Source organism: Eublepharis macularius, chromosome 2, assembly GCF_028583425.1.
Source record: "Eublepharis macularius isolate TG4126 chromosome 2, MPM_Emac_v1.0, whole genome shotgun sequence".
NCBI classification, from domain to species: domain Eukaryota; kingdom Metazoa; phylum Chordata; class Lepidosauria; order Squamata; family Eublepharidae; genus Eublepharis; species Eublepharis macularius.
In genome coordinates this window covers 119,273,176-119,298,334 of record NC_072791.1, presented here as the reverse complement: position 1 = coordinate 119,298,334, position 25,159 = coordinate 119,273,176, and the positions used below count along the sequence as shown (strand labels likewise).

General features: G+C 39.4%; 1 protein-coding gene across 3 annotated transcripts in view; it reads left to right on the top strand.

Annotated features, from left to right (window-relative positions):
* The window catches only part of USP47 (ubiquitin specific peptidase 47), a 102,464-nt gene that overhangs the window by 47,736 nt on the left and 29,569 nt on the right, over positions 1-25,159 (top strand). For 2 of the 3 annotated variants that reach the window (XM_054971151.1, XM_054971153.1), the window contains exons 5-13: positions 5,011-5,107; positions 8,203-8,348; positions 9,228-9,307; positions 10,401-10,550; positions 18,992-19,087; positions 19,179-19,331; positions 20,666-20,833; positions 24,443-24,574; positions 24,844-24,920. In XM_054971151.1, coding sequence (XP_054827126.1) covers positions 5,011-5,107; positions 8,203-8,348; positions 9,228-9,307; positions 10,401-10,550; positions 18,992-19,087; positions 19,179-19,331; positions 20,666-20,833; positions 24,443-24,574; positions 24,844-24,920 — 1,099 coding nt within the window. The remainder of the gene's footprint in view (positions 1-5,010; positions 5,108-8,202; positions 8,349-9,227; positions 9,308-10,400; positions 10,551-18,991; positions 19,088-19,178; positions 19,332-20,665; positions 20,834-24,442; positions 24,575-24,843; positions 24,921-25,159) is intronic. The other variant, XM_054971152.1, reaches the window with a different exon arrangement.

Genomic DNA, 25,159 nt, shown 5'->3' with positions numbered 1-25,159 from the left:
ATTACTCCAATAAAGTGTGCTTGAAATGCCTGTATAAAAATATGATTTGGGCAGTGAATTACTACTGTTTTAATGAAAAGAATAGTATACTGATTTATCATATTGTGCAACTCTTTAATTTTGGAGAGTTGGAAATACAGAGCAAAATATTTTTCCAGCCTTTTATATAATAATAGCTGTAATCCCATTAATTTTTTTCAACCTAAAGGGTGGGGACAGGTTGTGTGTATGTTTATGTGTGATTTCTGTCTCCTAAAACTTACTGATGTCAGATACTGTGGACTTGTTTAGGTTCTCCTACTCCCTTTATCTGTATGCACAATGAAATAGTGGTTACTTTTTTAGTGCATGCACATCCTTGAAGGTAACAGTTCTGTTCATCTTTGTTCTTCTGTGCTTCCCCACATTGGGAACTGTGCACGCGCAGACCTGCCAACAGAAAAACTAATTAGCTTCTTTAGAGCTCGATTAGGGGCTGCTAATCCCCGGTCACATAGGCTAACCGTTTTTCCCACCTAAAAATGGGTCTCATGACCTAGGAAGAGCGTCCCCCTCTCCCTCAGTTCTCTCTGAGCTGTTGCGAAGAAAGGAACTTTGCTTCTGAGCTTGCTTGTTTTTCCTTCTTGATTATCGATTTACGACTTGACTTGGACTGGACCTGGATTTAGCAATTCTGTTTATCAATTTGGCTGTGTCGTCTTGGAGTGTGAGGATTTTTGGTGTGGTTTCTCGACTGGACTTGGATTTCGTCGCTCATCTTTCAATTTGGCTTTGGCATATTTGGTATGCATTCCTGTGTTGTAATAATTGAACATGGTCGTGGTGAGTTAGCCAACATGATGGAAAAGTCACTATTTAAGCAATGTACCCAGTGTAGAACGAAAATGACCAGGTCCGACCAACACAATCTCTGTCTTCTGTGCCTGGATAAGGGGCATAAAGTTGGCTCTTACACCTTTTGCCCGCAATTTATTCCAGAGATCAGAAATGAGAGAGCCCAGAGATTAAAGGCCGCACTATGGAACAAGGTGTTTGCGTGGGCTGCATCAGTGTCATCGAAGAAATTGCAGAGGAGTTAGCCGTGTTAGTCTGTGGTAGCAAAATCAAAAAGAGTCCAGTAGCACCTTTAAGACTAACCAATTTTATTGTAGCATAAGCTTTCGAGAATCAAGTTCTCTCTCGAAGAAATTGGGCTCTTCAGGGCATTTGACTGTGTCTATACAGAAAGATGATCAGCTCTTAACCACTCCTGATCGCCGTTCCAGGGTGGGATCTGTGGCTTCAGTAAGATTGACTCCAACAGCTTCGAAGTCGCCGGCTTTGCATTCTTCTTCGGATCCGAGACCTTCTTTGGAGCCCCCTGCTAAAAAGGCAAAGAAGGCGAAGCATTCATCTAAATCTAGCTGGAGCCAGGAGTATCGGAGTCAATCTAAGGAGCATAGATTTGAGGAGGATGTCATCTTAATCCCTTCCAGGACATTGTCGCCTCACCTCCACTCTACAAACCATTCTCTGTCAGAGGGTGAAACAAGATGTGCAGATCCAACTACTTTTGCAGAACCCACTCCAGTGGAGGAGTTGTTGGGTTGGATCTGAGGGGAGACTCCAAGACAACCAGCGGCTTCGGAAGAAAGGTCACCAACTCCCGAGGCGTTCATGAACTTCAAGAGACTGCTCACCTACTCCAAGTCACAGGAGTGAACACGGTTCCGAGCACAGGTGCTCTTCGAATCCCAAGGGATCAGTTCGGCAGGAGCATCATTGGGTCTGTTGCATTCCTCCACCATATCTTTGTCATTGGGCTGGGGGCCCTCATGGGTTCAACATATCGGATCTGAGACCCTTGACATCGTCTTGGAGGGCAGGGCTTCCACCACTATCATTGGCACAACTTCAGGAGTCTTACAACTCTGATGATGACGATCTTGATTTCTATCCGGAACCTTCAGATAACAGATCCGAGGTTTCGAAACCATCACCGGATGAGAACATGGTCCCTAGGCATCAGTATCTATCAGAGATATGACAGACAGTATCAGCAGTACCAGCAGCCACAAAGCCAGTTCTCACGCCAGGGCTTTTTTTCTGGGAAAAGTGGTGGTGGAACTTAGTGGGTTGCCAGCACAGGGAGCAACTCTTGGTGGGAGGTGGTGCCCCGGTACCACATGTGCACACACAAAGTGCACGCATGCTCCCAGGGCCAATGACGTTACTTTGGGTCAGCTGGAACAAGGGGGGGAGTTTTAAAAAGTTTAAATCGCCCTTGGCGAAAATGGTCACATGGCTGGTGGCTCCACCCCCTGATCTCCACGTCCTCATCTCAGGAGTGGCTGGACCTGTGGCATTCCCCATCATGCAAGCCATGCTAGATGTGTTGAAAGATGTATGGTCCAGGCCGGCCTCAAATCTGGCGACATCTAAGAAGCTGGCCGATATGTATAATATGAAACAGGAAGAATTAGGTTTTCTGTTTACTCACCCTCCTGTTAATTCTGTTGTTACCGAGAACCTGCAAGGTAAGGGCCTCCAAAAAAGCATGGCCATTTGGCTCCGATAGACAAAGAGGGCAAGAAGCTACTGGGCAGAAAGGTTTATGCTTCCACAACCTTAAACTTTAAAATTGGTAATTATGAGGCAACTTTAGCCCAGTATTAGCTTTTCTTATTGGAAAAGTTTGGCCCATATTTAAGCCTAATCCCAGATGATAAACAAAGGCTACACTCATGTATAAACCTTTTGAGCACCTAGCTACCTGCTTCCTTAAGGTTATGACAGCCAAAACAGATTTTCTGGTAGTTAAAGCCTCAGCTAGGAGGGTGAATGAATTGCAAGCCCTGAGACGTGACCCTCCTTTCAGTAAGATGTTCATAGATAAGGTGGTCTTCCGCCCAAGCCTCCTCTTTCTGCCCAAGGTTGCCTCCGCTTTCCCCTTAAATCAGGACATTCTTGCCTCTATTTCCCCCTACTTCTTCAATTGACACAGGAAACATCTGCACACCCTTGATGTTAAACATGCTTTGTGCTTCTACTTGGACAAGACAGCTCCTTTTCAAAAGGAGACTAATTTATTTATCTCAGTTAAAGGGCCTGAAAAGGATCTGAAGGTCACCTCACAGACCATTTCAAATTGGATAGTTTGGCTTATCAAGGATTGTTATCATCAATCTAAAGAACCATGTCTATCACAAGTTACAGCACGCTCTATGAGGGCACAATCCACATTGACAGCCTTTAATTTCAGCATCCCTACAATGGAACTGTGTAAGGCAGTCACCTGGTCTACGCTGTCCACATTCATCAAGCATTATGCCATTGACTTAGACTCCAGAAGAGAGACAGCTGTCAGTAAGGCAGTCCTGAAGAGTCTTTTCTGCCTTCTGGGTAAATTATCTTACTAATCTCCCATGTGGAACTGCACAGAAGACACAATGATGAAAACACGGTTGCACATACCTGTATCTGTTCATCGAGTGTTCTGCACAGGCAGCTTCGAGCCAAACTACACTAGATGAATTACACACGTATGTCACGTTAATGCACTTACACGTGTTTCCCCATTGCTTTACTGTTCATTCGTGAACTGCGGTCACACTACACTCAATCTACACTTGATCCCGTGCTTGGACTGGCACATGTTTCTTCCTCATATCTCCCAGATGAGACATGGTATCCCATGTCCCCCAAGAAGGTGCTCTCGGCCACCCCATCTCTTCCTATCCTGGGGAAAAAACTGATAGCAACTGGAGAAACACATAGATCACGCCTTCCCCAGGATCCAATCTCCCTGAAACTTGGGAGGTCTTTAGAGGACAGTTAGACGTAGGTCCTGTACAAGTTCTGTGGATTTTGCTTGCTAAATGTCACCCTAGCCCCCTAGATAGCTTCCCTAGTTTTCCCAATAGGGAATAATGGAGATTGGAGGTGGCTGGGGGTACCTTCTTTGGGAGCCCATAACATGCACCCCCCCAAAGTCCAATCTTCCTGAAACTTGCAGGGGTCTTTAGAGAACAGCTAGTAGTAGGTCCCCAGAAATTTTGGTAAAATTTGGTCCTAAAATATCCCCTCCAGAGAGCCACGAATTGCATTTTTCATTGGAAACAATGGCCAAACTTTATCCAATTTGCTCTGTCTTGCTGAGCTAAACTGGAGAATGAGTACCCCCCCCCCAAACACACACACATTCTATCCTTTTCAGGTTCATGTATCAGGCATGTTTCTGAACTTTTGCTAAGATCTTAATTGTGTTGCCATGATCTTTCTTCCCTCCTTCTTATCCCAACTGAAGATGTTGCGTGGAGAGAAAGAGGAGGAAATTAAGGGGGGAGGAGGGTGCAGGAAGGAGGAATAGGGAGTTGTCGGCATCAACTAGAAAACAGGATAATTTGAAACATGCCAGATCAAAAGCAAAACAATTTACATGTAAACCAGATCTAAGGGCAAAAAGAGGGGAGAGGGAAGCAGAAGCCTCCCAAAATTGATGCTCTGCAATGGTGACTCGCTGATTATGTCCATAGACACTTGCAACTGCGACTACACTAATTACCCGATACATACATGGACTAGGGCTGCAGGACACATTGGGGTCCTGTACTTGGGGTAAAATGGACACGGGCAGGTAGGAACAGACATGATTCTAGACACTTGTATAGCCTCGTGTAATTCATCTTACCTAGTTCCGCTCTTAGAAAACTGAGGAAGGGAGCTGCTCGCCCCATCTTTTATAGCCGTGCTGAGGGGAAACGTGAGCAAAAAGGCAAGCATCTCATGACTTTACGAGCTTTAGTATGTCTGCAGGTGGCCTGCGCATGTGCAATTCCCATGTGTATCTGCACAAAAGAACACTCAATGAACAGTAGTTACGGATAAGTGCAACCCTGTTTTCATAAATGGCTCTGCTCATGGTACTCTGGATCCATCCTAGCAAGCTCTCTTGACCCCCCCCCCCTCCATTTTAGTTCATTTTGGGAAACATAATCAACTACTAATCCAAACTTAAACTTCTTTTTTTAGGATATGTGGGCCTAGTAAATCAAGCAATGACTTGCTATTTGAACAGCCTCCTACAAACCCTTTTCATGACACCGGAATTTAGAAATGCATTGTATAAGTAAGTACGTAAAAGCCAATGCATTTTTGATGATATAGTCATAAGGTTTTTTTGTATTCTGCACTTCTAAGATGTTTAGTTTGTGAGAAAGCTTTACAAATGTGTGGAACTTGTGGAGTTTTAAAAATGTGTGGAAAGCTTATTAATAATTGTGACAGAATATTATAGGAGAAGAAAGAAAAAGATATTGAAAACATGTTCATATGTATGCTATATGGTTTTTTTCTTTTTCAAATGTGCTTTTCTTAGTTGCCTGAAGAAATTTTTTATTTTTGACTAACTTAAAATCCTTTAAAGTTTACCTTTTACAAAAGCAACAAACACATCCATTCACAGATCTCTGAATGTAACATCTAGTTTGGCAATCTATGTTGCAAAGATAATCTTTGGTTAAAAAAAAAGACCCAAGAAAATTTGATGGCTTTCTATCTGTATAAATAGTTCATCTGATTTAAGTTACCCAAGGGTATATTGTGGAAATTTTACCCATGCTGTTTTCAGGGGTTTCTCCCCCCACCCCCCACAGTTTCCAAGTAAATTACAGGTCTCACTATATTCCTGTGTTGTACTGAATAGAAAGACAGAGTTCAATCAGTTAAAGATGGGAATTACAAAAATGAGAATACAGAAATCTAACCTTTGTTTTAACACAGATATGTTAAGCATGTGAGAACTTGTTTCTGCATCAAATGTTCCAACTGTCATACTGAGAAACATTCCACATTTGGTTTGTTTTATTCAAGCATTTACACTTCCCTTTTAGTGGGTTTGCAGATTTCTAGATATGTGCCAAGTTGTTGGCAAGGACTTATTCTGTGATGTTGCCATGATTTTAAAGCTTCCTGCCTTCAGGGAAAACCCCTCCCTGTCTAACTGCTGTGGATATTCTGCATGCTGCAGAGCTTTCATGTCATGGTATAAGGTGTGCAGACTGTTAAAATGGTAATAGATTACATCTGATGGGCCTTACTGTTCCCTGCATTCCTAAACTGAGAGTGTGCCCAAGAAGATACCCCAAACTTTCTTGAAGCTGCTTTTTACAAGGTTGCCATTCAGGGACGGTTTTCAACAAATACATTAAGCAATTTTCCAAGGTTCAGTATGACACTAGCGAGATCCCCCTTCTCTTTTCTAAGGTGAGGTGGAGAGTTTTGCAGGGGTTTGGAATACAGGGAGTTGTGTGTTGGGCATCTCTGAAAGTTAGCTCCAATAAGACTGAACCTGAGCAGTGTAGGGGCTGTGACAAATATTTAAATTTAGTGGTCTTCAAACTTTGTACTTTGGTGAATGATTTTCATGTTTACTAGTCTGCCAAAGAAGCCTTTTATGTCTAGCACATGTTTCCATACCTTGGCACATTTCAGGGAATGGTTGGTAGTGGTGGTATGTAAGCTTTCTGGAATATTGGTTGTTGTGGGTTTTCCGGGCTGTATTGCCGTGGTCTTGGCATTGTAGTTCCTGACGTTTCGCCAGCAGCTGTGGCTGGCATCTTCAGAGGTGTAGCACCAAAAGACAGAGATCTCTCAGTGTCACAGTGTGGAAAAGATGTAGGTCATTTGTATCTGCTCAGGAGGGGTGGGGTTGAGCTGAGTCATCCTGTAAGAGTTTCCCAGGGTGTGGAATGCTAATGGCGGGAGGCTTCACTGTATCCTGAGGAGGTTCTTTTGCATATGGATTGGTGCTTGATGTGCTAATCTTCTCTGCAGGGCTATTGTCAAGTATAGAGTGTTTTGTTAGCCTGGTGTTTTTCAGAACTGGAAACCATGCTCTGTTCATTCTTAAGGTTTCTTCTTTCCTGTTGAAGTTTTGCTTATGCTTGTGAATTTCAATGGCTTCCCTGTGCAGTCTGACAAAGTAGTTGGAAGTGTTGTCCAGTATTTTGGTGTCCTGGAATAAGATACTGTGCCCTGTTTGAGTTAGGCTATGATCAGCCACTGCTGATTTTTCAGGTTGTCCAAGTCTGCAGTGTCTTTCATGTTCTTTTATTCTTGTCTGGATGCTACGCTTTGTGGTCCCGATGTAAACTTGTCCACAGCTGCAGGGTATACGGTATACTCCTGCAGAGGTGAGGGGGTCTCTACTGTCTTTTGCTGATCGTAGCATCTGTTGTATTTTTCGGGTGGGTCTGAATACTGCTTGAAGGTTATGCTTTTTCATAAGCTTTCCCATCTGATCAGTAATTCCTTTGATATATGGCAAAAACACTTTTCCTGTAGGAGACTGTTTTTCCTTGGAAAAGCCATGAAAGACACTGCAGACTTGGACAACCTGAAAAATCAGCAGTGGCTGAACATAGCCTAATGCAACAGGGCACAGTATCCTATTCCAGGACACCAAAATACTGGACAACACTTCCAACTACTTTGTCAGACTGCACAGGGAAGCCATTGAAATTCACAAGCATAAGCAAAACTTCAACAGGAAAGAAGAAACCTTAAGAATGAACAGAGCATGGTTTCCATTTCTGAAAAACACCAGGCTAACAAAACATTCTATCCCCGACAATAGCCCTGCAGAGAAGATTAGCACATCAAGTACCTATCCATATGCAAAGGAACCTCCTCAGGATACAGTGAAGCCTCCCGCCATTAGCATTCCACACCCTGGGAAACTCTTACAGGATGACTCAGCTCAACCCCACCCCTCCTGAGCAGATACAAATGACCTACATCTTTTCCACACTGTGACACTGAGAGATCTCTGTCTTTTGGTGCTACACCTCTGAAGATGCCAGCCACAGCTGCTGGCGAAACGTCAGGAACTACAATGCCAAGACCACGGCAATACAGCCCGGAAAACCCACAACAACCATTGTTCTCCGGCCGTGAAAGCCTTCGACAATACATCGAACACCTTTCTGGAATATTGTCCTACATTACTGATATTTTCATTGAGAGGTTCCTATGCAGAGTTCCCTGGGACACAGCTTGAAAACTGACATAAATTACTTTATTTCCTAATAAATAAATACACGTTTTAAGAGACTTTTAGAACAATATAGTGTAAATTTATTATTCTCTAGTGGTCCTAGGAGTGGGGCAGTCCTTACTTATGGGATACAGCTCCTTCTCTCCGGCTATTTGTTTTTTTAATAGATGGGAATTTGAGGAATCTGAAGAAGATCCTGTGACAAGCATCCCTTTCCAGCTTCAAAGGCTGTTTGTTTTACTGCAGACGAGCAAAAAGAGAGCAATTGAAACTACAGATGTTACCCGGAGCTTCGGATGGGATAGTAGTGAAGGTGTGGAAATGTATAATGTTTGGTTAAGCTATAATCATGTTGGCCTGAATGTAAACTGACATTCTGTTGAAAATGTTTATAATAAAGAAACCAAAGAGCCCATTACACAGTTCCTTGTTTATTGAAAAGTAGCTCAACGTCATTGGGAAATCAAGTTCTGAAAAGTGTAGGCATTGCAAGCTTCAGTACAGCATTCTTTGTTCTAAGATTATCTGTTCCCATTAACTGAACAGGAGCAGTCAGTGATTACTCAGTTTTTGCCATGTATTTGTTTTTACGGTTTGCAGTGCTCCAAAGAACTTGGAGCAGAAGACATCGTGTTGGATCTTGTGCTAATAAATGGATCCTGCACTAATAAATGGAGTCAAATTATCCAACCCATAGGATTCTTAATTATATATTTTCATTTGGACTGTCTACTTAGCATATGCCATATATCTTTAGTGCACAATCTTCATATGTTACAGTGAACTTTATATATTACAACAATTTTTATTTGCATCAATTTCAGTTCCAGTTGTTACTTTTCATGACCTTTTGATCATTAAAGTATGAGCTAAAGTACATTATTAAAGCTAAAATAGAGCATATGTTAGAAATAGAAAATATAGCTGCTCTTTTTAGTATTATGTCCACAGCGTGGTTTCTTCAGTTGTAAATGCTCAACACTTTTGGAAACCCAAATGGTTAATAAGCATGTATGGAAAGAACTGTGAGGTTTTAGGCAAGCAAAAGACATGAAAGATTTATTCCAAAAGCAACAGGGTCCTAAGCAAAAGTAAAGTAAAGAAGCATGTCTTCTGGAATTATGCTACCAAAATGCTGTAGGTCGGTTTTTCTTTTAGTTGACTAAATGGTATCAATTGTATTTTACAACAGCATGGCAGCAACATGATGTACAGGAACTTTGTAGAGTCATGTTTGACGCTTTGGAACAAAAATGGAAACAAACAGAGCAGGTATAACACGTTTTGTACTTGTAATAATGGGTAGTATAAAGATTGACAGTTATTGCTTGAAACAAAAGAATTTAGGAAAAAATTAGTAAATATTTTAATTAGGCAGTGTTATTAATATAATAAATGGAAAACTTTGCTTTACATCAAATCTCTTGTTAATTATTGCTTGCATCAGGGATGGTTCAATTTGAATCATAACTCAGATGGTCAAGATCAACCATTTTTGTTAATTTAAAGTCATGATTTATATTTATCCTTCCTGTGTAATTAATAGGGAACACTCATATGTATAAGTCTACCTGTTCATGGTTAAAGTTGGAGAATTATGTTTAAACCAAAATGAGCAAGAAGAGCTATACTCTGCATCCACCTATGCCTTATCTCACTGCATTCCATTTTTTGTAGCATTTTCTCTCAGCCAGGTTTTGCTAATGGAAGTGAGCCAGGATGAGAGGAAAAATGCTGAAAGAAATGGAGCCCTGTGAGAGAAAGGCAGGATTTCCCTCACCTGTATGCTCCATTTTCCTTTTAACAAGACCTCCACCCTCCATGTAGTTTGACAGGAGGGATGACAGGGCTAATATTTGGAGCTGGGAAGGGGATTTGTATTGGAATAATGACGTGAGGGAAAGAGTATAAACACAGTAGTTTTTAGGGAGCATCTTTTGAGATACTGTCTTCACCCTCTCGCTCTCTGAATTACTTGAATTGTGAGAGAGGAGCCAGAATAAGGGCCCAGATCTGTGGAATTCCAATATTACCAATTGTTGTTAACTTTTCAATTCTGACTAGTTGCAGGAATATTAGAAGTAGGGATATATTTAGTTCAGGTTTTGATTAGTTAATATCCTTCGTATGTCTATAAAAGGCCATTGATAATGGATTGACTGAACAAATTTTTTTGGGTAGATTTCATGCAGATTTCCTGAACTACTCTTCTCCCGGTATAGCATTGTATATACCAATTCAGAATAAATACATTAGATAATAGTTATAGGATAGTGGATTACAACGTAAAGCTAAATAAAGGAACCAACTTGTTTTTAAATCTTTTTGGGCAATGCTAAAATAACATGAATTCTCTCAATTGTAGGCCGATCTCATAAATCAACTCTATCAAGGCAAGCTGAAGGACTACGTAAGATGTCTGGAGTGTGGTTATGAGAGCTGGAGAATAGACACGTACCTTGATATTCCATTGGTCATTCGGCCTTATGGCTCCAGCCAAGCTTTTGCAAGCGTGGTGTGTACTATTAAACTGACTGGTAGTGCATCTATACACACATTACACAATAAAGCAACAGTAATATAATTTTCTTAAAAGGTAGGTATCCTCCTAGATACTTCATCTTGGGCTGTCCATTTTTGTGCAGTAAACCAGCTAGCAACTTCTAGAAGGTTGTTGACCCTTCAGTGAGTCCTACTAGTGCATGTTTAAGGGAAAACAGTGCAGTTTAAGTAACTTCATGGTAATAACGTGCCATTATGATGTTCCTGATATTTTTTTGAGTTCAGTATTTCTTTTCTATTGAAATGCTATTAGGTGCCTATAAAGATCATCTTCAGAAATTTTTTTGATGGTGTTGACAGTTGTAATAAAAGGTGGCTGGCTATCTAGGAAACTAGAATTGACAACTTCCTTTCTGTAATGGATTGAACCAACAACCAGTATGTGAATGGCACATGAATCTATTCTTCTGTAAGATTCAGGTTTGGTGGTGGACATTGTGGGCCATTATGTGGTCACAATACCATATTGGTTAGTATACTGGAACTGAAACCAGATAAGGCTGAGGTATTGTTGTTTGAGATTGCCCCCCCCCCCCATCCTGAAGAAGCAGATTTACAGCTTGGGAGCGCAGGTAGATCCAGATCTATGATGAATGTTTAGATTTCATTTGTAATGTGCAGTGTTTTTATCCAGAGTGGCTGGTTTATCAACAGAGACTTCCTTGAAAAGTGTGATCTGGCCCCAGAAACACAGACTCTTGTCACCTCCTAGGTTTAATTACTATGATGTGCTTTATGTGGATCTGCCCTTGAAGATGGTCCAGAAGCTTCAATTAATCCAGAATGCATTGGCAAGATTGCTAGCTGACTATAGGCAGCATATCACTCCCTTGTTGAAAGATCTTCACTAGCTGCTTCTACGCTTCTAGCCTCCATTCAGAGTGCTGGGCCTATATGCCTTAGGAGCAGGTTATTTAAAGGATTGCCTGCCACTATTTTGTCCTTCCTGGACACTGCAGACTTCATCTCACGTTCCCTGTATCCCTCTGCCTGCTGAGGTGAAGCAGGAGAATGCATGGGATGGAGTCTTCTTGGTGGCTTTCCTCCATCTTTGGAATGCCCTTCCCCTGTCCCTGTGTCTGGTGTCACTGTTATGCATCTTTTTTACCAGACTAATTCATTTAAATTTCAGTTTGTTCTTAATTTGTTGATTGAATAGTTCTGTTTCTTCCCCTTCTGCTATGGTTTTAACTGGTTTTAAATGGCTGCTGTGCGTTTTGATGGAGGGACCTATAAGGTAATGGAGACAAGCTGAATAAATTCTCTTCATTACATTTTTTAAAAGTGGCATAATAAAACCTGTTTTGAAATCTTCCTGTGAGATGCAAGGAATAAGGATTCTGCTAAAAATTCTAGGATATGTGTTTCACATGTGTTTAAATATAGGAAACTTGCGTGGGTATCTGACCCCTTACATTCAGTATAGTTCAAACAGCATTGTTTTTGTTCTGTTCTGTGTGAACATGAGCATTGTTTATATTGTGTCAAATTGCTGCTAGAGCTGTTGTCCTGGAAATTGTGTTGATGCTTTAGTTACCCGAGCTATCTCATACTTTCTCCTACATTGAAATGCAAAGCTGATTCTTCCTAAAAGGAAAACTTTAGCTGTCTTGGTTGTTGGGGGTTTTCCGGGCTGTCTTGCCGTGGTCTTGGCATTGTAGTTCCTGACGTTTCGCCAGCAGCTGTGGCTGGCATCTTCAGAGGTGTAGCACCAAAAGACAGAGATCTCTCAGTGTCACAGTGTGGAAAAGATGTAGGTCATTTGTATCTACTCAGGAGGGGTGGGGTTGAGCTGAGTCATTCTGTAAGAGTTTCCCAGGGTGTGGAATGCTAATGGCGGGAGGCTTCACTGTATCCTGAGGCGGTTCTTTTGCATATGGATTGGTGCTTGATGTGCTAATCTTCTCTGCAGGGCTATTGTCGGGTGTGGAGTGTTTTGTTGGCCTGGTGTCTTTCAGAACTGGAGCCCATGCTCTGTTCATTCTTAAGGTTTCTTCTTTCCTGTTGAAGTTTTGCTTATGCTTGTGAATTTCAATGGCTTCCCTGTGCAGTCTGACAAAGTAGTTGGAAGTGTTGTCCAGTATTTTGGTGTCCTGGAATAAGATACTGTGCCCTGTTTGAGTTAGGCTATGTTCAGCCACTGCTGATTTTTCAGGCTGTCCAAGTCTGCAGTGTCTTTCATGTTCTTTTATTCTTGTCTGGATGCTACGCTTTGTGGTCCCGATGTAAACTTGTCCACAGCTGCAGGGTATACGGTATACTCCTGCAGAGGTGAGGGGATCTCTGCTGTCTTGTTTTCAACAGTTGGGAACTATGGAGGATACTTGCTTTTGGAGAAGGGAAAAATCACCTGTTTCTAAATGGAATTCTCTGAAGGTAGTATCCTCCATTGATCCACAGATGAGAATAGGAAAGGAGGTGTGGGCCCAGAGGTTCTAGCTATCATGGTGGGATCAACACATGCGCTAATAGGTCTTGCGGAAGGTAATGCAAAACTCTTTAGATCTTGCTAGTCACCTTCTGAGGTAACTTGCCACAGGCGGCACTTCCCAAGATAGGGCGTCTGAGGATACTACCTTCAAAGAACTCTAGTTAGAGGTAAGTGATTTCCCTGCTTTTTGATGTGGCAGGTAATTTATGTTTCAATATTTTGATTTGTCTCTTCATTTGGTTCACATCATAGTCGAGCTTTACCATCATTACCAGTTGCTGAGATGACAATAGCTTTGCATGTGTAAATGTAGCTTTTAATAAAATAAGGACACATTCCATTATAAAGGACCTTTTTAACAAAATGACTGTTTGAGTCTTATATAAATCATTTAAAAAGTTGAGAGAGTAGTGGTATGTTTATTCATAGGCAAAAAGAAAATATATTTAACCTGTCCCAAAGTTTAAGATTGGGTCTCTGCAGCAAGCCACACAAGGCTGTTGCTAATATTTGATAGGCCTTTGAGTTAATATCTCTGTTTCTGTCCTCTCCCTCACTACAGTGGCCAGGTAATGCCAGTCACTCTGAGACAGGCGAGAGGCAAGGCAGCAGGCCAAGTCACCATCCCATTCCTGCTTTTGAGTCTGTTACACTTAACAAATGTGAGCTGCTTTCAAAACTGGTGAAAAAGCAAGATCTAAATCCAATAAATAGGCACTAACATTGATATACATATTCTCAGTATTGTCATTTGTCATTTTATGATTAGGTTTACTTCTTATGTGAGAAGTCGTTAACATAGCGGCTGGTAATGGATGTGCCAAACATGTACCAATAAAATAAGTAGCTATGGGAGTAGGGAAATTGTTAAGCAATATACTCACTTGACTAAGGTGTGTAGTGTACCAAAAAAATTTTTATGACTTCTGGGCTAATTCAGTATTTTCAAATTACATTTAAACACTTTCAGAATCTTTTCTTTTTAACTGTTAGAGTACAAGTGGCTATAATTTGGGACTGCAGAACTTGCAACTGAAGAAACGAAGAAACAATGCAGTGCACCATCTAGAGTGACCTGTCAGATAATTGACAGTTACTCTTTGGCAGTCCCTGGCAGGCAGCAAGAACAGATATATTGTCGCAGAAGGACAGTGTTTGTAGCTGGTAATCTGCAGTAGCTTGTTGAGTCACAAGTAGACTCAGTAGGCTCCTAGACTCAGATGCCATATCTTAGTTCCAGCACATCATTCCAATTTCCTGGGTCCACTCCTGAGTAACTGCAAATAATGTAGTACAGGATCTGAAAGAAAGCTAGTTATATTATTCAAAGTAAATTGTTAGAAGAGCCATCTTCCTTCTGAATTCTGCAAAATTATGAGTAAGGTTTTTTTTCTCCCACTTCCTTGCCTTTGAAGTTTTTACTGTCCTCCAACATCCTTTAAAGCTGAGGTAATCACAGTTTAAACGTAAGTTTATGACAAATTATGAAAGGCAAGTTGAACAACAGTAACTAGTGGAATTTTATGGTAAGCCTTTGAAACCATACCTATTGGTATTAAACTCTACAAATCATGAACACATATGGAGGGATGCACTTATGGATGCAGATCTTCTCCACCTTCCTCTTCCCACAGCAGCCCCTATGTTCTCTGAAAAGCCAGTGCTAGAAGTCAAAGAAATCTCATAGATACAGCAGTGTGATTATAGTATTGGACCAAGACCTGGAAGATTTAAGTTCAGCTCCTCATTTGCAGTGAAACTCACTGAGTGACCTTGGGCTGGTTTCTGTCTCTAAGCCTAACATAACTCACAATATGTTGTGAGAATAAAGTGAAAGAAAAGAGAGAACCATGCATTGCAATCATTGGAGCAAGGGTGGGATAAGATTGTACTGCATAAAAACAGTGCTGCATGATGGAGAGGGAATTGACTGAAATTGCTCCCTCATTCTTGCATATGTAGAAAGCTTGCTCTGCAAGCATAAGGGGATTTTGCTTGATCCATCCTCTTTGTTGCCACACCCTGTGCCCTGTAGCATTTTATTCACATGGTTCCTCTGACCCACTGCATTGTTTTTCTCAGGTCAGAGGACTGCTGAGGGCAGATATGGAGGGGAAGAGCTGCCTCCAGGAGTATACTTCATGAGAAGTTTTTAAGAACCCTGAGTTTTCCTTTTGTAATTGAAGTGTATTGTAGTTCAGAGGCTTTCCCTCCAAGTACTTGCAAATGCACGTGATAAACTAGTACAGCTTACTGTACTAGTAATCTTAAGGAATTGTCTGTAATCTTACACACAGAGATAATGGCTATAGCAAAACCTTGAAAAGTTGAAACCAGATGTACATAATGATGTGAGTAAGCAAGTTCTGCTTCACTGTGATATCAATATATTATGTTGGTTAATTTGAGGCTGTATGTTATCTCACTTTGATAGCCTTTTCTTGGGCCATTCAAGTGGGGCATAACTATTAGGAGAACGAAGGTATTTAAAATGTATGTAATATTTTTCCATTCATCATTTATCTTCTTGAAACATGAGTTGTGGTAATGTGGTGGTCAACTAAATATTGAGAAACCAAACTATTTGAGAGAGAGATGTTTTGGTGAAAATAATTTCATCAGAAAATATGTATGTATGTATTTAAAAGTTGTAGGGATTAACAGAATTAGAATCAAACATAGTATACTTAGAAAAATATACAGAGGTCAAATAACATGGCACATTTTATAAAACTGAGTTGCTAGAAAGTCACTTAAGGGAATGATTTTAATCAGCACTTCCTTGGTAAGCAATTAAGTCATTAAATAATACATTACCATTCATGATTTTTCATTCAGTTTTTTAATATCCATAGGAGCATCACTTGTTTTGTTCACATATAAATATAGAATAGTATGGTTCCTTGTTGACTTGCACATCACATAGAGTCTACATAAATTTTGCATAACCACTTCTGTCAATCATTCACATGTCATTTATTTGATTAAAGATGTAACATTTTATGTTGTATTGCACATGTATATATATATATATATACACACATATATATAAAATTGCTTCCCACTTAATGACTAGAATATTCTGAGAAAATTACATATCACTCTATTATTTTGAAATAGATTGATGTTTTAGACTTTCAAAATTTTAGTCAGCATTTGTTCCCTGAGAGGCATATTTGCATGTTGCAACTGATGTCTATGAGTTCTGTATTTTACAGATGACATGCATGGTTGTTAAATTGTTTTACATCTTATTTGGAATCCATCTGCAGAATCTGCCATCTACTGATATTTTAAGTAATTCTCCTGATGCAAATTTTCTTACATTTTTAATAATAAAAACAATTCTGCAGTATTTAGTGAATTTCAGTCATTTTCTTGATTTTAAGAGCAATGAGTTTAACTGCATATCTCTCTGCAGACTCTTTGAAATTCTGTATATTTTTTCTAGGTGAGCCATTGTGATCTAGAGAGCAGTCCTTTTGTAGAGTCACTGTTGAGGGATAAACATAATTTTTGTTCATGTGGAAAAGCAGGGGCTGTAAAATCTTTGTTCTGTTTGTTCTTAGTGCTTCCTTGAGTTCTCAGAAATGGAGGGAGAAGGGATGAATTGGAGGCTTTTTGAAGACCTTCCCATATCCTTGATTTCCTCCCAAAGTGGGATCCATCAAACAACATGATTTAGATAGTAATCTTATAAGCTATGTACCAGCATTTTGCAATTGGTGAGTCTTCTGCCCAATGAAGCCCCCCCTCTTATTTATTTAGATATCGGGGAACAATTGTTGTTCATGACTTGCAGGGCCCTTTTAAAAAAAGACTTTATTTGCCTTTTAAATTACACATTTAATAACATGTCAGTGGTGCTTCTGTTTTAAGCTTTACAGGTAAACACATTGCTTCTAGTGCTACCATGAGATTGTGAACCTAGTCAGCTTTCAAGCTAACTGGGTTAAAAATTAATGTAAAGGTTTTTTTAATTAAGTTTCAATCGACTTAAAAAATATAAATGTACAGCCCCTTCCCCTGCATACTTCTTCCATTTTTTACTGGTTTAAAAGTTAATGTAAAGGTTTTTTAATTAAGTTTCAGTCGACTTTAAAAAAATATAAATGTACAGCCACTTCCCCTGCATATTTCTTCCATTTTTTACTTAACTATTATTTCAGTTTTTAAAAATATTATTTGAAAGTATTGGTGGGAAGAAACAAGAAAAGAACAGTGTGCTGAGAAATGAGGTTGAGGTTTCTAATTTCTTATTTCAAGACTCTCTAAGAGATTGTTCAGGTTATACAATGCCCCTGCTGTATTTCAACCTTTGTGAGATCATCCCACAACTCCTAATCAAATGGTAAAAGCACAATATCCAATTAATATGTAATTGAATCTCCTTGAAAAAGACTGACTATAAATGCTGCTAAATAAAGAGATGAACAAAACGGATTGACAGGCTTATTTTAGTTGCAGGGAAAAGAGGGAATTGTTATCTCATTCCCTCCCTGCCATTTTTAGAAAAATAAGAGGCAAAACTGTGAGGCAAAATTGGGTTACAGAGTCCGTTGCAACGAAGGCAAAGCTCCGTTTCTAAGAGTCCGTATATGCTGACCCAGAAAGTGACTGTTCTTAAAAGCAAAGTTCTGAGAAGTACTCTGTCAGTTTCAGTGGGGAAATTCACTTCAAAGGGTGTTTTTTGAACTTCTGTAAGCTTGCACTTTATTCTTGCATCCCAAGAGATTTACATTTAGAAGAACAACACTCAGAATACCCATATCCTATATTTCTGCATGTCATTGATCATCTGAGCATGCTCCTCACTGGATAAGAAATAATCCAGTGCAGTGACTCCTACAGAGATGCAAATAACACCTTCTTATCTGAGCATAATTCTTTAGTAGCTACATCAGGAATATTGAATGATCCTATCATGCCCAATGGTAAATGCTGTAAAATTATTTCCTAGTGGAGACTGAATGGAAGACTAATACAGAGCAACATATCATGCAGAGACCCAGTGGGTGGCCTCCTTTGGACTCAACAGTAAAATTCTTTTGCTCAGTTTTCATACAAAGAGCTCATATCTATTATGTTTTTTTTATTATTTATTATTATAATTTTAATCTGTTATTCCTCCAGAAGCTCAGGTGTTCCTCCTCCATTTTATTCTCACAACCACCCTATGATTAGACTGAGAGAGGAGCATCTGCTCAAAGATCACCAAATAAACTTCATAGTGGAGGGACCTTGGGATTCCCTGTTCCTAGCGTAACACTTTAAACTGTACTCCAAACTCACATACCTATGCAGGAAGAATGTAAAGTATAAAGTAGTGGTCACAGCTACTGAAGAACAAACGTGCAAGTTTCATTTATATGCTGAATGTATATCTGTATATATAATAGGACTTTCACAGGCATAGGCACATGCAGGAGCAAAATCTGAGATCTTAAGCTGATACAGTTACCCTACAGGAATGATGGAGGATGGATGATATCTTTTTATATACTATGTTTAATATTACATTTGTTCTTGAAGGAACAAGGCCATCTCTAAACTGAGAGGGTAAGATCATGAAATTGATCTATTTTCATGACACCAGTTCAAAAACAGCTGAATGTGCCACTATGGCTTAATGTGATGTGCAAGATAACGGGCTTGTTTTACTTCAGAATGTTAACAGTAGCAGATCCTAGACTGGAACCATTGAGCTCTTAATAAAATGTGATGTATTAGTCATGATTTGACTGCTTACCTAAGACAAAATACAAGAGTTGATTTTACTTGGGGGTTTTTCTCCTGGGCTATTCTGTGAGTTTTTTGTTTTCTCTGTTTACAGAACCCAAGATTCTTGGGTTTCATGATCTCTAGATCACTTGTAATAGGCTCTGCTTGTCAAGCAGTTCCAGGTTGCACATATAATCTGAATTTAGCAGATACTAAAATCTGTGTTTCATTGTTTTAATTAGGAGGAAGCTTTACATGCGTTCATTCAACCTGAGATCCTTGATGGCCCCAATCAGTATTTCTGTGAACGCTGTAAGAAGAAATGTGATGCAAGAAAGGTGAATGCATGAGTTCTGACAGAACTATGAAGTTGTTGGATTTATACCTCTGAAATGCATTATAGCCTGTTGGACCTTCTTTGTTTTACAGGGCTTGCGATTCTTGCATTTTCCTTATCTCCTGACTTTGCAGCTAAAGAGATTTGATTTTGATTATACTACCATGCACAGGATAAAACTTAATGACCGAATGACATTTCCAGAAGAGCTGGACATGGGCTCATTCATTGATATTGAAGATGAGGTAATGATCAGTATGCATCAGGTCATACTTAACATACTTAAATGTAATTCTGTAGGCAAGAGTATTATAATCAAATCAGTTTGAAATGCATTACCAGCACCAAGGTCCTAATTTTTAAAAAACTGAGCATAAAATATAAATAAGGCTTATGCTTGAATTGAATTGAATTTGAATCTTGTAGTCCGCTTTCCCCACAAACAGGCTCAAAGAAGACAACATTAGCATTAAAATTTACATTAAAACCATAAATAAACATACAATTCAGTAATAAAACAGCTTGCTCTTTTGCTTGAAGAAACCCATGCTCATAGGGATACAAATATGATATAGGCAATTGTATGTAGTCTTGCATCTTCGGATGAAAATATCTGTGCATATTTTAGTTGACATTTAAAGTGTTAAGCATTTTGCAGTTGCTCCACTGGCTACCTATCAGTTACCAGGCTCAATTCAAGTTATTGGCTCTCAAATACAAAGCACTTTATGGCCTTGGTGTATCATATCTGTGGGACCTTCTGTCTCCCTATGATCTGCCAAGGCAGCTTAGCTCATCTGAAGAGGACTTTCTTCAGGTACCACCCTGTAAATGGGCAAAATCAACAACTGTCTGCAGATGCACATTCTCTCTTGTGGCCCCCACTTTATGGAACGGCCTGTGATGAGTTTAGGAGGGCTCCCACTCTCCTGGTTTTACACGGGTAAGAAGGAAATGGTTGTAAGTAAATGGTTCAGAGAGATACTTTGGAAAAGGGATAGGGACTGCAAACTCTTCTACTGTGTACTGACTATTGCTGTAACCTATTGCATTGTTTATGGAATGTTCAGCCATAGTTCATATTAATTTACACTAGGTAATCTGCTATGAGTCTTAACTGAAAAAAAGCAGACTATATATCATGTAAATAAATAAATAAAAGTAATTTATGTTCCCTTTGAACTATCAAAGGGCTGAATTCAAGCCAAATGCATGTGTAAAGGATCCCCATGCTTTTCTCCCTGCATGCATGCACGGCCCTGTGCACACTTAGCATGGGTGGCCATTTCAGGCAGTAGGATGCACACTCTGTGGAGTGAGTCCTTGAACTGACTCCACATAAGCCTATGCTTTTGCAAATGGAGAAACATGGCTCTGTTGAACCTATACTTGGGCTGCATTAGGTCAACAGTATTTAGTGTTAGAAAGTAAGGCATTTTTAACAAAAGTACTTCATAGCTGTATAGTGCAGAAGTGTGTAGTGTTCATTGTGTGCTGAAACTTTTAAACGCTTCATTACATTTATGGGTGCTGTTAATAATTTTTTTTAAAAAACACTAACGTTTATGGCTTGTTTAAGAAGTCTCCACAAACAGAAAGTTGCACAGACAGTGGAGCAGAGAATGAAGGCAGTTGTCACAGTGATCAGATGAGCAATGACTTCTCCAATGATGATGGAGTGGATGAAGGAATATGTCTTGAAAGTAACAGTACTGCTGAAAGGATTTCAAAAGTTGGCAGCGAAAAGGTACCTTTTACATGGTCATCTTAGTATGTGATGGAGCAAGAATAATTGTGTGTTTGTTTTCACAAACCAGTTTTATTGATGATGTTTTAATAGCTGAGCCTTAGTGATAGATGAATGACATAATTTAAATAATATAATAAGTAAAGCATTCCATAACCAAGGTGATTGAGAATCCCAGTGAAAATCTTACCTTACAGAGTAGATGAACAAAAAAAACTGAACAAAATTGGACCACAAAGATCTTCCAGCCAGCCTTTAAAGAGTGTAACTTAAGTTCTATGAGTGGAAAGCAGGAGGCTCCAGGAGAATGTAAACAGTGAAAATTGATATGAGTTGCATCATGTGGACATCACATACGTTGCTCCCAAAGTTGTTTTCTAATTTACCTGAAAAATAATCCTTCCTAATTCCTAAAATGGCAATTGGATAAGGTCTTTTTTTTTCAAAATGTGTTTTTAAAAAACATGTTGACTGAACAGGCTTCCTCCCATTGCAGCTGCCCATGTTGCATATTCATGTGTGTTCTGGCCTCTTCCTTTGCATTGGGGGGGGTCCACGGGTAGCTGTCGGGGAAAGGGTCAGATAGTGAAAGCCATTTCTGGCAGGGCCTTACATTGGGAATGCATAGGATTCACCCAGTGTGTAGATTACATTGTGTGAAGACAAAATAAGACAGGCAGGAACACAGTGTGATGTTCAAGATACAATCAAAAATACTAATGACAATATGATACCCTGCTGACTGCTTCCCATGATGCTGATGAGATAAACAGAACTGTAGGGTAAGAGATGCATACCATTGAACAGCTGAAGGCTTACCATTAGCATCTTCCCCCCACCCAAGCCAATTGATTGAGTAGCTGAACAGGTAATTCAGTTGACTTAAAATTGATGCATAATTGGTTAAAAAAATGTCTGTATAGGAGTTGTAAATATTCTATCACCAGTCATCTTGAATGAGTACTACAACACACTGCTATTTATTATTTGCTGATGGCTTGTAGGAAGAAACAGAAACTTGCAGATGTCAGATTAGGAAATCCTAGATAGAACTGTAATTTATCTGTTTACTTCATTTATACCCCTTCTTTTCCCCTAATGTGGACTCAAAAGTGGCAATATGTTCTGATGCTCAGGTTTCAGTTAAATTCCAAATGTAAGAAATTACATAAGAGAGTTCCTGCAGAAAATAGTTCTTTGTGTTGATGATACCTTAATAATACATGTCAGACAGCATTGCTTATAATACAGTGGAAGGCAATAAACAGTCTCAAATAATTCTAAAATTGTAAAAGAGGTTGACAGTGGAGTTGTCATTAACAAGTTTGACTATATACAATAGACTGAGACACAACTCTCCATGTTTTATGGACAGCTATCCTCAGATTTCACTGAAGAATTCTAAAGAAAATTAAAACAATGGAGTTTCCCTCATATTTACAGGGACTCTCACTCTACATACATACACTGTAGGAGCCTCTGGCCAGAACCTTCTGTCTACTATTCAAACTGCACAAACCTGGCAATCTGGGGTGACCCATTGTTTTGGTCACTGGCACAATCACAGAAGTTTCTGACTATTAACCCTTTTCCCATTTATTTGTAAGACACTATTAAGTTCCTGGGAAAATTACACTCAATTGATTGTCTTTCAGAGAAATACTGCCCTGGGCGCTGTGGATGTTGAGGCTCTATAAAGTAGCATTTTCCATAAAGATCAACAAGTTATTAGTAGTATCATCCTCAATGATTCCACAATGCTCTTTTCTACCAAGTTTTATATCTTTATTCTTAACAGTTATCCACTTCATGTTTGGTGATAGCTTGTACCTTCAGATTATTGGCACAACCATAGATGCCCACTTTAAAAAAAAAAATTACTTAGATATTTATACCCCACTTTCCTCCTCAACTGGGATCCACAGTAGCTTACATTTTTCCCTTCTCTATTTTCTATCTTTACAACAACCCTGTGAAATAGATTAGGCTGAGTTTATGATTGGCCCAAGGTCACCCAGCAAGCTTCCATTACAGAGTGGCAATTCCAACCTCTGTCTCCTAGATCCTAATCTGACATTAACCATTACACCCACAATCTCACATGGTGCCACAGTATGTCTGTGGCTGACTTGGAGTAGTATTTCCTTAGCTCTTACCAACATACCTGTCCTGTACTTGATATGTTTTGGTATGTTTTCATCATCACCCAATAGAAAGGCTTTCAGGATTTCATCTGCTTTTACTTCGTCACCATTCTGAGCCAGGACCAGTCCACAAAACATGTCACACGTACATCACTCTACAACTATACATAAACATCACCTTGTACAGAAAACCCATTGACTGCTCTGCGTATCTGCATGCTTGCAGCTTCCATCCTGAGCAAGGTCATATAAAATGCATTGTCTCTACAGCCAAGCACTATGTTAATACCACCTTTGTTCCACCTTTGTACTACTTCTGGATGATCTTCTATACATTAAGTGTGCTTGGGTTTGCAATACCAACCCAGTGAAATGAAGAAACCAATTGACAAGGCCCCCCAAAATGTATACTATGAGGCAGGCCTGAAGGATCTAACAAAAAAACAGTAGTTTGTCAACTAAAACATTCAGTTAAATCCTTTCCATTGTATCATCCCTGATTTACATCTTACTCTGGCCAATGATAGTTCTCTCACACAGACTGGCTTGAATTGTAGACCTTTCCTTATTTACAGTTAGCCCACCTTACAGGCACAAACCTAGGGACTGTACCATGCAACAAACGTAGGTATCAACTCCGTACTCTGATCTGCTCAAAATAATGCTAGTACAAGTCATAATAACATCAATTCATCTTTGTGGAGGCAGTGCAGCCATACATGGGAACTCCGTTTGCACAACCACAGAGAGTAAAAAAACTCAAAGCTAAACTCTTCTGCAGTGACTTGCCTCTCAGGCATATTTTCCTGCCTTTTTCATGCTGGAAGAAGGGGCAGAGGGAATGCTTTCCCTCAGTCCTTCTTTCAGCAGCAGGAAAATTGTTCTTCATCTGAAAGAAAGAAAACTACTGGTTCATTTTTGGTCTTCTTGTGCAATCCCACATGGGACTGTGCACACGCAGGCCTGCTGATTCGAGGTTTCTTAGCTATATTTTTTAAAACTACTAGAGGGTGCCCGTGCCTCCTGCACGCTTGTGCAGCTGTAACTCTGTTGTGGTTATCACAGTGGGCTTAGACTGGAGTAACTCTGCTTAGGATTTCACTGTATGTCTTACTGTGTACGTCATATCATGGTTCTTTAACCCTGCTGTTCAGATTTTTGTTTCTTTGTTACTTCAGAGATATGTATGCCTGGTGCACTACATGTATCTGATTTAAGTTACTCTAGTCCACAAAGTTTATGCTAGAATTACTGGTGTTAGTCTTTAAGATGCCACAAGATGCCTTTTTGTTTCTGCTACAAAATATTTACATGGCTTTGAAATGATGATCAGCTTGCTGATTATGAAAATAATTAGTTGGAATTGGCTTATGTTACTCAACAAAAATAATACGGAAACCTTTAATAAAGGGTTTTTTTCTTTAAAAATTGACACGAACAATATATAATTCTCTCCCTTTTGCAGAATTCTTTATTATATGAACTATTTTCTGTTATGGTCCATTCGGGAAGTGCAGCTGGAGGTCATTACTATGCATGTATAAAATCTTTTAATGATGACCAGTGGTATAGTTTCAATGATCAACATGTTAGCAAGGTAAGTCATTTCATATAGACTTAGATTTTTATAGATATATTAGAACCTTCAATACTCATTACACACTTGGTGTGCTAACCTCTGGATGCATTTGTATTGTGGAAGAAAATGTGTAAAACCCAGTCCAGAGCTAAATGAAAACTAGCACATTTTCGTGCACAGATTGCTTCTGCAGTCTCATATGTTCTAATTGTTCCAATGAAAAATGAGTTTTTCACTAGTGTAATAAGTAGATGAAATGGCTTACTTAGATTTTTTTATTTAACCAGATAACTCATGAAGACATTAAGAAAACCTATGGTGGAACATCTGGAAGCAGAGGGTATTATTCAAGTGCTTTTGCAAGGTTAAGAAACTTTCGAATGTTATGTTGTACTACTTCAATCCAGCTGCTTTAATTTACTCCCTTACTGACTTAATATAATTATGTTCTTATTGGTGAATGAAAGTTTAACCTGTATGTTTCTTTAGCTTAGATATTTGAGTGCTTTTGTTGTCTTGTTTTCGTCACTAAATAATCTAGTTTGGAAATTCTCCAAAGTGTCTCTTTAGCGCGCTGAACTACTTCTAATACACCAAACATAT